The sequence below is a fragment of the Solanum pennellii genome, chromosome 1 (assembly GCF_001406875.1).
Source record: "Solanum pennellii chromosome 1, SPENNV200".
Classification (NCBI taxonomy): Eukaryota; Viridiplantae; Streptophyta; class Magnoliopsida; order Solanales; family Solanaceae; genus Solanum; species Solanum pennellii.
The window spans coordinates 105,906,264-105,923,238 of NC_028637.1; the positions used below are offsets into that span (position 1 = coordinate 105,906,264).

Here is a 16,975-nt window from a genome sequence, read left to right on the forward strand (position 1 = left end):
TGATTTTGCGCAATGGAATTCCACATATTCATTCATCTACCTAATAATCATCATTCTTTTGGTTTATGGCCGATGAGGTGCTCCACTTTCAACATTTTAAAATCCCATTCAGAAAGAACTTTCTCGAATCTCTGGTAAAAATAGATACTTAAAATGTTAATTATTCTGTACTTTTACGTAGAAATATTATATCAATTTACTTTGTATCATTGTTTGAATTCACTCTATAAATAGTGTATTCAGTCGTTTTAATACAGAGCAAATCGATGCATAGTATACTAATTTTTTGAAATTAAACTATTGTTATAAATGTTTTACTTGATAATTAGCCAAACTTCACGATGTTAATAATTAGAGCTCAAAATATCGCCCTAAAGTAAAATTTTCTCATTGGATAATAACTTTGACCAATTACCCACTACAAGGTGAACTCATGAGTGCCTTTATCTTTTTCAAGACTACACCAACCAAAAGAATTAATACCATGCATCTTTTATGGTATAAAAGAAAATCATTATAAACAATTTCTTCTCATCTCTCCTCACTAAGTAACCAAAACACCATGAAGCTCTTTTATTCACTCATTATAATTTCAATTCTCAACAATATTAATTGCCAATTACTACCACCTTTACCATCACCAAATTTAACCTTCATAGACCAAAGTTTAGCTCTAATATTCCCAATAATACAAAACTTCAAGAACACAATTACTCTTGATCCTTTTGGTGTGACAAAAACTTGGACAGGCCCTGATATTTGCAATTATAAAGGCTTTTATTGTGATAATCCACCTAATAATTCCTCAGCAATTTCTCTTGCTTCTATAGATTTCAATGGATTTCAACTAAGTGCACCTACATTAGATGGTTTCATTGATCAACTCCCTGATTTAGCCATTTTTCATGCTAATACCAACAATTTTTCAGGCATAATTTCTTCAAAAATTTCTAATCTTCCATATCTTTACGAACTTGATCTTAGTAACAACCAATTCATCGGTACATTTCCCATGTCAATTCTCAATATCAAGACTCTAACTTTCTTGGATATTCGTTACAATCTCTTGACAGGAATAATCCCACCTCAAATTTTCGTACAATATCTTGATGCATTTTTTCTTAACAATAATAATTTCATTCAAATACTCCCTGACAGCATTGGATCCACCTCTGCTTTTTATTTAACCTTAGCCAACAACAAATTCGTTGGTCCAATCCCACCTACCATTGGACAAGCTCCGAATTTGTTGGAAATTTTGTTATTGAACAACTTCCTTACTGGTTGCATTCCTTATGAATTAGGCCTTTTGAAAAAAGCAATTGTGATTGACGTTGGATTTAACACGTTAACTGGTCCATTGCCATGTTCGTTAGGGTGTTTGGAAAGTGTGGAACAACTGAATTTTGCTGGAAATTTGCTATACGGACAAGTTCCAGAAGTGATATGTTCACTGAAAAGTTTAGTGAATTTTACTTTGTCGTATAATTATTTTACAAAAGTAGGGCCATTATGTAGGGAATTGATCGAAAATGGAGTTCTCAATGTTGAAAAAAACTGTATTAATGGTCTTCCTAATCAGAGATCAATATTGGAGTGTGTATTATTCAGGATGCAAATTAAATTGTGTCCATTACAGAAGAGTTTGAGGATCATACCTTGTAATATTTCTAAATTTAGTCCCCATAGACCACCTAGACCAGAAAGACATTTAATTTCATACTCTGCTTTGTCAAAACATACAAAATTGTATTAATGAAACCTTTGTTTTAGTGTCTTCAATGATCTTTTCTATGTTTCTTAGTTTATTTATCTAATAATATTTAAAATTCATTGATAAGACCTATTCAAATTCGTTTTGAGTAGGGTACGAAAAAATAGTTTGAATTCAAAATCATTAATTAAAAGTGGAGAAATGTCATTTTATTATGCAATATAGTATTCCTTGATAATTTAATGCTGCAAAGAGAATGGACCTTGTGTTTTTTTACTTTTTATATTTGAGGATATAACTAGCCGCATGAATTTTGATGTGCCACTAGAACTACTTTTTGGGTCAATAAAATAGTGGAAATGTTGAGCATTGTTAAGGAAAAAATAATTTTGTCTAAAACTTCTCCATTTGTTATATTAGGAGATAGCATCTAAATTATTAGCGGTTTGCTTTTATTTATTTAATATTTTAAAATATATTGTTAATTTATATTGTTTACTCAAAAAAAAAAAATTATGTTTTTTTCAAATTTTATTATTTATATTAATTATTTATTTTTCATTTCATATTACTAGATCTAATAAAATACATCAATTAAATTAATCAGAGACTTAGGATTAGAATACCTCTCAATTTGAGATTGTTGTTACAGGGCAACTGCCTTTTTTTATTTGTGCACATGGTAATTGGATTTAATTCTAAGCCACACAAAGTAGGAGGTAATTTTGTGCACAGTTCCTTTATTTTATCATTAGAAGAAAAAGTTATGAGCATATTCTGAGAATTTTAATTTAGAAAATTAAAAAGAAAAAAATATCGTAACAGCATTTGGAATAATGCTACAAAATCTAAAAGAATTTAGCATAAATTTTAGGAATTATATAGTTTTAATATGAAACTACAATCTATTTTTTTTTAGTTTGTAATTACATTAATTTCTTAAAAAGTAACATAAATTTGTTACATTAACATGTAGCTGGAATACATTAAAAAGTATCTTGGATACGTTATAACATAAATTGGATATATAATATGTAGCTTGAATGCATTAAAAACTAACCTCGTATACATTATAAAATAAATCGAATATATAATATGTAGCTCTAATATATTAAATACTGACTCAAATATATTAATATGTAATTTATATACATTTAAAAAAAATTAAAACTTTAAAAAAAAAATATATAAACCGTGTATTTGAGTAATGTTTTCAAAAATTGTTTTTCTCTGGTCTAGTCTGTTAATGGGCTCAATGCAAGTCTAAAATTGAAATTCTGTAACTGTGATGCCACAGCTCCAGCCTCCAGAGGGGACAAAAAAGTCAAATCTTGGAATAAAATATGGCATAGCTGATCTCATTCAAATTTTTTTGGAACTAGTTAATGTAATAATAAGTAATATAAATAATCTATTTAGTATCATTTTACGTATATGAATTTGAGAAGAGTTTATAATATATACAGATTTGATTTTAATTTTTGCGGGGTAAAAACATTATTTTTGATTAATTCTTGACTCAAAAAAATATAACAGAGCAATAGAGTCGTCAAATTTGTGCTAGATCCGTTGGGTCGGCCTAGTCTAACCCGGGATTGATAAGATTGGGCTAAGATTTTTAGAGCCCATTAAAGATAAAGGTTTTTAAGCCCGATCTAAATAAGTCTGCTGATTTGTGAGGTTGAGAAATATCAATAGGACTGACATGTGGGCCAATAACAATTAATTAAAAAATATAATATAATATCAAAATATAAAATTAATTAGAGTTCAAACTCAAAACAATTAAGTTAATATTTATATTTAGATATTTATACTTTTACTTGAAAAAAAAACTTAATAAATATCACAATTTTATTTGTGGATTTGGTTAACAAGTAGTAGCACTAACATCATGTAATATTGTTTTGTGGGTTGTGCGGACCGTTTCTAGCCCACACAAAAAAATGGATTATCCTGACCTGACCCGTAAAATGTCAAAGCCTATATGAATTAGGCCGAATAGGGTGGGCTAATCTCTGTTGACAGCTCTACAGCGCAAGATAGATAGAAAAATGACATCAAGATATAAAGAACACGATGCTATGTAATAATGTAAATACTAAATAAGAAGAAACAAGAATAAAATATTATGCTTCCTAGTTCCTCCCTCTCCCACGTCTAAGTGTAACAAGATTCAACTGTTTATTACTCTTCTACCATGATTCATGTCCTTATCTCCCCCAAATTAGAGTTCACTTTTAAGCCAAAAAATAAAAAATTGGGAGAGATCTACTTCAGATTTATATTTTTTAAATATTTTTTTGTTATTTTTGAGTTATTTTTAACTTTGTCAAATACTTTCAAAAGTTAAAAATGACTTACAGGTAGATTTAATCAACTTTTAAGTCAATTCAAACATACTCTTTAGTCTTCTTCTTCGATCTACCTTTGTCCTTTAACAATCCTAAAACTTGTGGTAGTCACCCTCTCACACATCCCTATTGGTGCTTTTACACACCTTCTCTTCACGTGTCTAAACAATTTCAATCTCGATTTCCTCATATTGTCTATTACCCAGGCCACTCTCATCTTATTCTCTATAGTATCATTTTTAATCTTAATCTCTCCTATTATGTCAAGATTCATATATAAAATTTCATCTCCATTCCCTTCGTCTTTTAAACATGTGCTTAATATTCACAACCAAACATAAATAAAATAATTTCGCAAAATATTCAAAATTGTTATTACTTATCCATGAATCAAGTATCCTATCAGGACTTGTTTAATATGGGGTTGAACCCGACAAAATTATCTCACACATTCCCTCATTACAATACAAATCATCAAATAAATAATCTCAAAATTAATTTATTGTTGATCACTACTGCTCAAGTAGTCTTCCTTGCTCTCCATATTTATGGTATCCAAAAAAATTGGTAATGGTACTATGAAATCACAGGTACCATTCATCGAATGGTTTACGACATTATATAATGTAAATAAATTAAACTATACCCCTAATATATGATTAGTTATGAATGTTTGTCATTGCATATAATTTTCCCTAATATTTACGACATACAAACAAATTATAGAAGACCCATCATAGGCCCAATAATTATAATAAAGAAATGGGCCCAAATCTTCTCCGTGCAGATTCTTCTTATTTTAAGGGTCAATATTTATCACACCGACACGTTCACCGCCGTAAAGCCCGTTAAGTTTTAGCCTTTTGTCACGTGAACCACGTGATCCGCCATAAAAGAGCCCATGGGCCTAGTAGGCCCACTCTTTTACTAACTGACGGTCCACGTGAATTCTGCGGACACGTTTTCTCACGCTCCCTTTGAATTATTCACACACACGCATCGCATGATATGGTTCGTGTAACAATAACTCTTGCTTAATGCGCGTGGGTTATATTTGAGAAAAAACTCATTTCAAATTTACTAAAATTCCATCACCGACGATTCAGTCGTCATTCAAAATTTGAAACACAAGTGTCGCCACCTCGTTTGGGAAACACACTTTAACTCATAAATTAGATTATTGGATTACACGGTTTAAAAATTTTTACTGTTATTTAATTTGATTTTGATATATTAATGTTTATTTAATATTTGCAAAGAATTCCGAAAGTTTTTTGTTTTTAATTTTAGTTGACTCCTAATATAAAATTAAAATTATTACTCCACCATTTAGTCCAAAATTGAAGGAAAATTGGTATCTATTTTTCAATATTGAGTATTACATAAAACAAATCTTTACTTCTTAGTTCAAAACTTATTAGATCGAAATCGGACAAAACCAAAAAAAATATGAAGTATGTACCAAACCAGCCATTAATAGAGAAAAAAAGAAGTGATTTTTAGCGAATAACAAAAGTTTCCTAAGCTAAGATTATGTTTTTTTGTTAGACTGTGTTTAAGTACTTGAAAAATTCTTGCAAAAATCTACCCACAGAGAGTTAATTAAATGATTTTTAAATGTTATTTTCAGCTAATCAAGGTTTATAAAGTAATTAATAACTAAATCAAAAGAAGGAGAGAGCTAAAATTTTGAATAGTTGAGTTCATCATTGCTTAAACTTCTAAATATTTCACACTTGAAAAACCTATGAAATATTACAGATTACTCATATCTATAAACTGGATATAATTTAAAAAAGAAAAAGACATTGGCTTCGTGTTTTTTTTTTAAATTTTTGGACTTAAACAGAAGAAGACGATGATGTTGAAGGAGATGAAGAAGGATCAAAGACTGAGCAAAACTCAAACCTATTAGCTTCCATCTTTTCCACCACGAAATGCCCCAACAATTCTTTCGTTTCCACCAAATTCTCACTGCACAAGAATTCTTCACTGCAGATTTTCTCAACATTTCTGTCGATTTCGTGAACAAAAACATGGGTTTTGCCGGAATTACCTCTCTTACTCCGGGCAAAAACGCCGGCGGTGTAAATCGCTGACATCCGTCCCGGAGCGGCAGAGGAAAACCCACGTGGCCCGTCTATCAAAATGACATCCCAGGGCACATCGTATATGTGATTTGGTAGGTCATTGATCCCCAATTTACAGTCGGAAAATAGAAGATTCTGAACAGGCCGGCACTCTCCTTTGAGCTGCTCTTTCGTGTAATCCAACAAATCGTGCAATTCACTCACTTTCGTCGTGAATTGAACATCGTAAGCTTCAATTTCCGGGTGCTTCTCTTCTAGCTTAGATACCAAATAAGCACTTTCATCCACAAAAACTGTACGCCCTTTATGATTGAGCGAATGCCACAACAGGGTTTCGTGAGTAAGACCAAAAACAAGGAAATTACAAGGAGCTTTACAACGGCGGAGGACGGTAGCGATCGACTTCAACTCCACCGCCGACATGCGGGAAGAAACAGTAGACGAGTTCAAAGAAGCATAATAAAGAAGCGTGTTAAATACAGTCGCCGGCAACGGAGAGCTACCGGCGGCGGTATCCGTGCCGGTTTTAGAAGTGGGTATCGCATCTTTAGCAGTGAAGAAAGTAAGTGCAAAAGCGAAAGTGAAAAAAGAAAGAAAAACAAGAAACCAAATGCGAGGTGAAGCAGTAATGGTTCCTGATCCTTGCTTGTGAAGAGATGGATGAAAAACTATAAGCTTAGCATTATTAGCCTTCATTCTCTCTCTGTTTTTTTTCAGATTCTTCTTCTCCGATTTCTTCACATGAAGTATGCAGAGAAATTCTGGAGGGATTTGGGAGAAAAAAGCACGACACGATTATCTAGATTTCTGTACTATGAGTGATATTTCTCTACTTTTTTTTTCTCTTTATATCTATTTCTAATAGTATATAACTATTATTGAACGGAGAGAGTAACCGTAATTTGAGAGAGGGTGTTGGGAAGGTATATAAAATAAAAAACTGGAGTTAATGGGAGGAGTTGATAATGAAGTTCAGAGGGATTTGGCTGTTGTTCGGCGAGCCGGCAAGATAAGCCAGCAATATTATAGCGCTTAAATAAGGAGGGACTGGAAGGTGGATTAATATTTTATTTTTCCGTGTTTTTTGGGTTCAGTTTATTTTAATTTTCGAATTATATAATACTTGATGGTACAGTAGTAACACTAGATCTATATTTGGAAATTCATTACATATATTATTAATCGAACGCTAACAGCGAAGGAAAAGAGACTCAAGGGTGGATGAATTTGAGAACATAGAGATATTTGACTATTCTCATTTAATTTATCTTTATTTGTCAATTGATAGGATTAGTATTTCCTCTATTTTTTTTATTTGTATGTGAACATTTTAGATTTCAAGTTCCTATATAATCATTATATTTTTAATTAGTATTTTTTTAAAATTAAATTTTAAATATAAATTAATTTATTTTGATGGTTAAATTGATTAATAAACATAAATTAATAATTTGATTTTCGTATATTGTTCATTCAATACTAATAATTTTCGGAGGTAAAAAAAGTAGAATTTTTTTTTATTTATTTTCAATTAGAACTGCATATAAATAATAACGGAGGAAATAATAGAATAACGTTTTGAGTATTAGTTTGAAAAATTCACCCTGCAATAAATATTCAAAAATGTCTGAGGAAAAAGTAATAGTGTACTCAAATAAAATTTTAATGTAATAACAACGGCGATAATGTACCCCTCTAATCTATTAGAATTTACACAAATCTTATTTTTATCTTTTTAAAACAAAAAAAAATATTTTTTATAGAGCTTTGACTCAACATATCAAATATTATCAGTTAAATTATAATATACCAAAAACATCTTTGAAATTATGATCTTAAAACTATATGTGAAATTCAAATTAAAGAATTAACAAAGATAATTACATATTTTTTTAAAATGAAATAAAAATTTATAAAACAAATAAAATGGAAACAACTTTTAAAACATTTGCAATTTACGGTCTTTAAGAGGAGCACGTTACGTTCAAGCTTAGGTAATTAAAATGACAAGGAGAGTTTTTATTTTAATAGGTTCAATGGTATCATAATTATTTTAAGTTTTCCTTCTTATATTAGAAAAAAAAAAAGGTCCCCTGGATGTAATAAAACTCTAATTTAGTTTATATTGTCTTTATTAGGAATTAATTAGTTTGAGGAATTTGAACAATTAGATCTGTTAAGTGTATTTGTTGATACCGTTTTAGCACTTAGCATCAAGGCTAGAAGTAGAGTGAATTCCATAGGGATTTTGTTGTTAAGAGCCTAAATTATATAATATAATAATTGTCGTTGGGTTTAAATAAGGTTATTAATATATGTAACATGCATTGGGTCATCCAGTGATTAAATATTGTCATAATAACACAAGGAACATTAAACAACACTCTTTTTATTTAATTTATACGACACAAACTTAAATAATATAAATTTAATTATGTATTTGATGATAAAATTTTTATTTTTTTAAAATAAAATTTATATGTACGTAAAATTATTATAAATCAAATATATATAAAAAATTACGAATAAAATAATATTCTAATAGTGACTTTTTTAAAAAAAATGAATTAGTAGTGATTTTTCATCTCACAGTAGTAGAACAAATAAACATTTTGGTGGAATGACACCTTTTTCTTTTTTTAACTTTAGCAAAGTGAAAAGAACATCATAGTGGAATAAACATAAACATATTATTAATTTAACAAGGAATTATTTTAAATTAATGTTTAGTACAACAACTAATGTCATTAGACTATACTAAAAAAACACGTTCATGCAATGATAGATTAAGTGAATTTTATCTCTCAACCATAATTTAGTTTGGTAACATATGATTAAATTATTGTTATTCACATTCTTTTGAAGTCCTTATAAAATTCACTGTACATATAAGAATAATAAAAACTTATGACAGTACATCTCCTCTATCAACTGCGACAATATTGCACAATTATTCAGAAAAAAAAGGAATACCAATAAGTTTGATATTGACATCAAATTTAATTTAATTTATTTATTTCATGATATTGACATATAATTTCTGTCCATATTCCGTAATTAGTACATTCCTTAACTCTAATATAAATTCATATAATTATAGTACCCAAAAATGCACAAACACCTCACATTTTGCAGTAATTACTATAGTATAAAATTATTTGAATGTGGGCCTTGTCTAACGTACTTATTCGAAATTGACCATATATTATGTTGTTGTGGGTTGCAAGTTATATCATTTTCCTTATTCATATAGTAATTTATATTCACCTGTGAATTCCATAAATGATTTCAGGACCAAGTTTAGGAAAATAGACTACTGTTGAGGTGCAAATTTATGATTATTGGAGGTGTGTCACTACATATATTTACAAATATGTATGAGTGTAGTATGGCTATAGGATATTATTCCAACAACCACTATCGCTTGTTAATTTCAAATTATAGATCTATCTTTATTTGAAAACAATCACTATCGCTTGTTAATTTAAAATTATAGATCTATCTTTATTTGAAATTTCTTCTTGTATCTAATAGATGAATTCAATGATTTTTTTATTAATTAATCAAGATCACAATTATCACTAAAGAGGTAACGTAAAATTACGAATTTATAGCTGAGCTAAGAGAACAACTTGCTATTATGAAATCAAAGACAAATAAACTGAACAAGATAATAAAAATAGTACATATAGATAAGTTGATGAAGAGTCTGTATAATCACTTTATCAGAGGTAAAATCAAATTCAATCCGCTCAATTCAATTAAGTTTGGGTTGAATATTGATTGTTCATTAGCTCAACCCATTTTAGCCTTCTAAAAATTGGATTGATATATAGTTCGAGTTGGCTCATGACAAATCTTGTGCATATATTTTCTTTGTAAATACAATAAGTGTCGTTCTATGGTGAAACACATTATCACTTAATATGATTTTAAAATTTTAGGCGTCTTATAATTTGAGTTTGTTCTCATTTTATTTTTTATTTAGACTGAAAAATCATTTTAAAAACATCAAAATCAAATCAAATTGAACCAAATTAGTTTAGTTCGATATTTGATGCACATTTTTTCAAAATTAAAATCTGATAACATCAAATTGAAGAATCGACATGTACTCTAATCAAGGTTATCATGTACCTAGTAATTTTCGGTTAAATTTTGTATTAAAAGTTATTTCCTTTGTTCAAGTTTTATTATATGGGTTTGATATGATATATTTCTTGAAAAATGATAAAAATTAATATTAATATAAAATTATGATATATTTCTTAATTTTCTTAACTGAAAAAATTAGACGTGTACTAATTAAGTATCGTCGGGAGAATATATGGTAATTATAATTTTTGGGTCAAAAAGTGTAAGGTTGATAGAGAAATGACAAGACAACATACCGCTCCGCACTTAACGCCTAATTGCAGTTTTGGTCATTCTGATTACTCTTCAATTTGCTGCTTTTTCTTAATCCAATTATTTCTACTGGATAAGCTTTATTATTTCTCCTTCATTCCAACAATATTTATTTCTTTGTAATTTGCATCTTCTTAAATTATAAATAAAAGTTTATATTTTGAATATAATAAATTTAATGTCTTTAAAGATATAACTAAAGATAAAATAAATTAGAAATTAAGTGTAAATTATTTTATTTTATAAAATAGATAACTATTGTTGAACGGAGAATATTAATTTTTAATTTTTATGCCTTGTTTGTTGCTATAATTATTATGTGATTGACTTCAACTTTTTTAATCAAATCAAATCTTTTGGATATATAGCAAGCAAATTTCATTCCTCTTTTTGAGGAAAAGGACTACTATTGAATCAGTTTAACTAGAGTAGTATATATTTTTAGATTGTGTGGTTTTTGTATTAATATATTTAACGTTTAGTGTATTTTTTGGAAAAATCTTGGTTCAAATTTTTGTATTTTCCTCAAATGACGGACAATAAATTCTGCAAATTCGGTTGTGTTTATAAACTTTTAAACTCAAATATAAGGTGATACCTCAAAAGTTCTGTGAAATTTTATTTTATGTAGACTAAAAAGGTAAAGTGTATATAAATCTAATTAGTACCTAATAGAAATAGACAAACTATTTTTGAAACTTTAAGTAATAATAGAAAAAAACCATAAAGAAAGCATAACAATTCATTTATATTTTTTTTATAGAATGCAATGAGAAGAAAAGAATGCATGCCTCCTATTATTGATATCTTTTTCTCCATAACTCAATTATATTTTATATATATATAAAATTTATAATATTATATAATGTAAATAAGACCCCAAACTTGGCTTTTAGCTATGACTTAATTTGAAATCCTTTTTTCCCCGCCGTGTGTCCTATGTCTGGATTTTGGATTTTGAAAAGTTTATATTTGCACAATGTAAAACACATTCAATTATTTTTTATATATATATAAAATTTATAATATTATATAATGTAAATAAGACCCCAAACTTGGCTTTTAGCTATGACTTAATTTGAAATCCTTTTTTCCCCACCTTGTGTCCAATGTCTGGATTTTGGATTTTGAAAAATTTATATTTGCACAATGTAAAACACATTCAAAAAAAATTATTCTCTATAATAATAGAATTAAAAAAATATTCTATCCCAATCTTTAAATTGTTTCAAGGGAAAAAAGTCTGATATACCCCTCAACTTTGTCATTTGGAGTTGATATACCCCTCGTTATAAAAGTGGCTCATATATGCCCTTACCGTTATACAAACGGCTCACATATACCCCTGTCGTTACAAAATGGCTCACATATACGCTTCATTTAACGGAAGTTAAAAAAATCGTTTTAAATTTATATTTATTACTTCTAATTTTTTTAAAAAAATTAGAAGTAATAAATATAAATTAGTCATTGAAACAAAAAAAAAGTCAAAAAAAATATGTTTGACCAGGATTAAATTTACTCATATGAGATTATATTTTTTAGAAAAAAATACTAAAAATTTAGATTAAAATTATTATTTTTTTCATTTCCGTTAAAGGAAAAGGGTATATGTGAGCCATTTGTTTACAAGTAAGGGTATATATGAGCCACTTTCATAACAAGGGGTATATCAGCTCTAAATGATAAAGTTAAGGGGTATATCAGACCCTTTTCCCTTGTTTCAATGGTGAAATCCTACTTTCAAACAAATAATGATGAGGAATCTCTGCTTTTTATAAGGCAAAGTACCAAAGGTAATCAAATTAGTGGGAATATATTAAGAAATGTCTTCCCATAAAGAAACAACTTTTATAAAATTAATATTTTCCAACCATCTTCTTTAGATTAATTAATTAATTAGAAAAAAGCTTTTCCCAAACACAACGTTAATCAAGCCTATATTAATTACTACGTTAATCATTCTTGTTTAAAGCTAATAATGCACACCGCTCTGTGTAATCCCATTATACTAGTTGCCCTTAGAGTACAAATTGTTACACTAATTTTAAAATAAAAATATTTCGAGGATATATCCTTTTCTTTTTAGGTGTGCTGAATATAGTAGCTATTTAATTTAGTGCCTTTTTGATTTGATATACATAACATATTCTAGACAGGAATTATATAAACTACGAGAAAACAAAGTTTGTTATATTGATAAAATTTTGAAGCTAAACAACAATTTTTTTTGTTAAATTCATTTTGTTACATATTGATAATAGGTTATATACGAAAAAACCAGATAAATTTCATATCTAATTTCATATTTCTAATAATGAAAACATTTAAATTTAATCATATTCAAGTATTTAAGCACGCAAAAAACTTGGAAAAACATATAAAAACCATTAATTAAGTGCAAACAATAAGTTCAGATTCTGTATGATGATTTTTTCAAAAAAATGTGTTTATTAATTAAATTATTAGTTTCTTCTCGCATTTGGACTTATCTTGTCAAATTGCTTGAGAAAAATATGTAGTTTGCAAATTGCACTTGTTATAATATATGGTAATTTGGTCCCGTGTAATTATAATTTAAAACTAGAAAAAATATTTGGACATATAATTTTAATTTATATATTATTTTTTAATCATAAACATGAATATTGTGGCGAAGATTTATAGACAATGGTAGAAATAGTGAGTAGTTATTCTTAATATTATCCTTTCATATGTTACAAACAATATCTTTATCCGAGCATATATATTTTTTTTAATTTCCAAAAATTAAAATAATCGAAATTTTTTACAAAAATGTAAATAAGTCAAGTTTTACATTTTCTAAAAAAATAGTAAAATCACAATTAATTGAAATCTCAAATCCAGCCTTTTTTTTTGGAGATTTAAAAAATTTCGAATTATTATCTCAAATTACATATTTATTAGTTGTTTAACATGCCCATTGAAATACCATCAAATGGGATTTAAGGAGGATAGAATGAATTCAAACGTTATCACCAACTCGTAAAAATAGAGAGACTATTTTTCAAAATACCCTCAATTGAAGTGTTCAATAATTGATTTAAACTCATAATTCGAAAATCACATATCCAATTCCCTATTTTATTTCCCTTCTTTTTGATAGCACCATTGTTTCTTGAGTTATCAAACACTACCTCCCCATGAGCCATGGCGTTATGCCGTTATCCCACAATAATCGAATGTATCAATCTTATGTGAGTTACGTCAAATGAAACTGTTCAAAATAATTTGAGAATTGTTTTATATATATATATATATATATATATATATGAAACTCATTTATATTTGGAAAAATATTGTAGTCCTATATCGGAGAAAAATGAAGATTTTGTTGAGTTTATATGGAAAATTAATTACATACTAACTTATATAGAATTGAAAATGTGATATAAAGTCAGAATTGTAATTTTATATATTTTAGATTTTAAAATAATAGTTTTTAAGTAATAATAGACATTTAAATTCAATATTTACTGAATTTCTTAACACTGACGTATAATTATTTTTGAATTAAAAAACTATTAAATTCAACCAATTTCATATTTAAATTTATAATTTCACTAATTTTTTTATTATAGGTCAAACAATATTTTAATAAAAAAATTACTTTAGAATCCTACCTTTTCATCACAACCATTAGGTGGTCATATATACGTAGGTCTCATATTTAAGCATCAATTTCAAAATTATTCTCTTCAATCGGATTGATGGATTTTGAAGTATATTGCAAAGAGCACTAAAAAGATCTCAAGAACACACAATGAATTATATGATTTCAAATTAATTAAAATAGGGGATAAGAGAGACATTTATATTCTTATAATAATTATTATTATATTTAATGCATGACTTGTACCTTGCCTCTCTCAATTTATTACTATTAAATATTTTACTTATAACATAAAAGAACATAAATGGTGCTTTGCACCAATATTTGATCTGTATTCTATTTCATGCCCGGGGAAAAAAGTAAAAAAGGTTTCCTAATCAAGAAGGGGTGGGCATTCGGTATTTCGGTTCGGTTCGATTTTTTTTTTCGGTTTTTTCGGTTTTTGTAAATTGCGTACCGAAAACCGAACCGAAATATTTCGATTCGGTTCGGTTTTTGTTAATTCGGTTCGGTTTTTATTAATTCGGTTCGGTTTTTTAATGGGCTGGTTGCTGCTGTCGCGGGCAGCTGGCTGCTGCTGTCGCTGGCGGCTGGCTGCTGCTGCTGCTGTGCTGGGCGGCTGCTGCTGCTGCTGCGGCGCTGCCTGCTGTGCTGGGCGGCTGCTGCTGCTGCTTTGCTGGGCGGCTGGCTGCTGCTGCGGACGACGGCTGGCGGCGCTGCTGCTGGTGGACGGTGGACGCCGGCTGGAGTAGAAGAGGAAGAGGAGAAAAGAAGAGGAAGAAAAGTTGTTGAACAACTTGAACTGCTGAAGAGGAGAGGAGAAAAGAAGAGGAAGAAGAGTTGTTGAAGAGGAGAGGATGAGGGAGTGAGGAAGAGTCAAAAATCAAAATGATAGGGTATTAGGGACTTAGGGTTTCTTATTTTTTTAAAAAAATTTATTTAATATTAATAATTATTAAATATAATATAATTTATAAATTATAATATAATATTTCGGTTTAAACCGAAATACCGAATTTCAAAATAATATGTACCGAAAACCGAACCGAAATACCGAAAATACAAAAAATTAAACCGAATATCGAACCGAAAACCGAAATACCGAAACCGAAATTCTGAAAAATTTCGGTTCGGTTCGGTGTTTCGGTTTTCCGGTGTTTATGCCCACCCCTTATTCAAGATAGGTGTCACCGAGTCATTATGCACTCGAAAGTGAATTTATTTTTATTGTACATATGACATTATTTGATCGGATATAAAAAAAGATTAAAAAAATTTATAATATAACTTATATTTAGAAAACATACTAATAGTAAAATAATGTTATGAAATAAATTTATACAAATACAAACTATTGAAAATGAATAATCATGGTGATCGTTGACAATCGTTTGGGTCCAATATTGGAATTGTATGAGTATATCATGATTTATGAAGATGATATATATTCACATTAAAAAGAAGAAAATTCAGGGGAAAAAGTATTACATCATATTTATTGAATTTCTGATCAGAAAATATAATTAAATGATACTCTACATCAGACGTAACTAAGTCTTAGAAATCATTACACATATTTAACAATACAATAATATTCTTTCTATTTTTTCATTTCTTACCATTGTCGATCAATCTTTTAACTAAGAAGACAGTTATAAAAATGAAGCGTATCGCCACGCCGACTATCACAACATATAATTCCATGAGTGTGATTGAATTTTAGAGAATAGAACATACACCTATCTTTTTTTTTATTCTGAGAGGTAAAAAAAAATATATATATTTAATAAATTCTCGGCTAAAAAAATTCGAAGTATGAGGACACAAAAGTATGAAAATGAAAAATCAAAGGTACAAAACAATAAAGAAAGGGAATTAATTTAATACAATTACTAATTTGTGCTGATTTGTAATTTGACATTTATTGTAACTAATGACGACATTAATTTATTATTAAAAACAATTAAAAATTAAGTGATACTCCACATGACGTCTAACTAGTCTAAGAAGTCACGAGTTTAGGACACATATTTAAATTGTTAAGTTAAAGAAAATTTTATTTTAAGATTTAATATGAATTTAATGACATCAATTTATTTTTTTTAAAGAAAAAAAATATTTGACTTTGAGTCATTTTGATCTTTCCATTCTTTTACTTATTGACATAGTTTTATTATTTTAAGCAAAGTCTACTACTTTGATTTGACGTTGCATGTATTGAGCGTGATACCCATTGTAACTAACATATTTAAATCAAATCTTTAAATTGAATTAAACTATTTATTTCCAATCATTTTAGTGTACTTTTTAACTTCAAAGGGGCAATATATTTTCACTAAGATTCTCAAAATGTAATATCGTAATCTGAAATCTAATAAAATGACTGTTTCATTGTACTATTCTCAAACAAATATAAAATTTTACTTTAGAAAGTATTTTTTATTTCCCACCCAGTGTTAGGAATCCACATTGGAGCTTCAACCAAATTCGGATCTCGCTCTACAGGGCCCATTCAACGATGGCACTACTAACAAGATTTTCTCCATATCCAAGGCTCGAAATCAAGACCTTTGGTTAAGAATGAAACACTCTCACTTACTTTAGAAAGTTAATTTGCTCTATCAGATTAGACAAGAAAATCTATGGAATTAAGCTAAAAAAAAAAAGTGAGTAAACTTTTAAATTTTTGAAGCTTATGAATCATTCGTTGATGTAGCTCAAAGGTTACAGGCCCACATCTACTTCGGCCCAAAAATGAGAAAAGATCTTTTGGGCT

General features: G+C 28.5%; 2 protein-coding genes across 2 annotated transcripts; one reads left to right on the forward strand and one right to left on the reverse strand.

Annotated features, from left to right (window-relative positions):
- Positions 1-468: 468 nt before the first annotated feature.
- On the forward strand, positions 469-1,782 carry LOC107029187 (uncharacterized protein At4g06744-like). Its single transcript, XM_015230541.2, has one exon. The coding sequence runs from the start codon at positions 563-565 to the stop codon at positions 1,754-1,756; it is 1,194 nt and encodes a 397-aa protein (XP_015086027.1). The 5' UTR covers positions 469-562; the 3' UTR covers positions 1,757-1,782.
- Positions 1,783-5,747: 3,965 nt separating this feature from the next.
- LOC107011709 (protein IRX15-LIKE-like) lies at positions 5,748-7,235 on the reverse strand. Its single transcript, XM_015211313.2, has one exon. The coding sequence runs from the start codon at positions 6,852-6,854 to the stop codon at positions 5,910-5,912; it is 945 nt and encodes a 314-aa protein (XP_015066799.1). The 5' UTR covers positions 6,855-7,235; the 3' UTR covers positions 5,748-5,909.
- Positions 7,236-16,975: the final 9,740 nt, after the last annotated feature.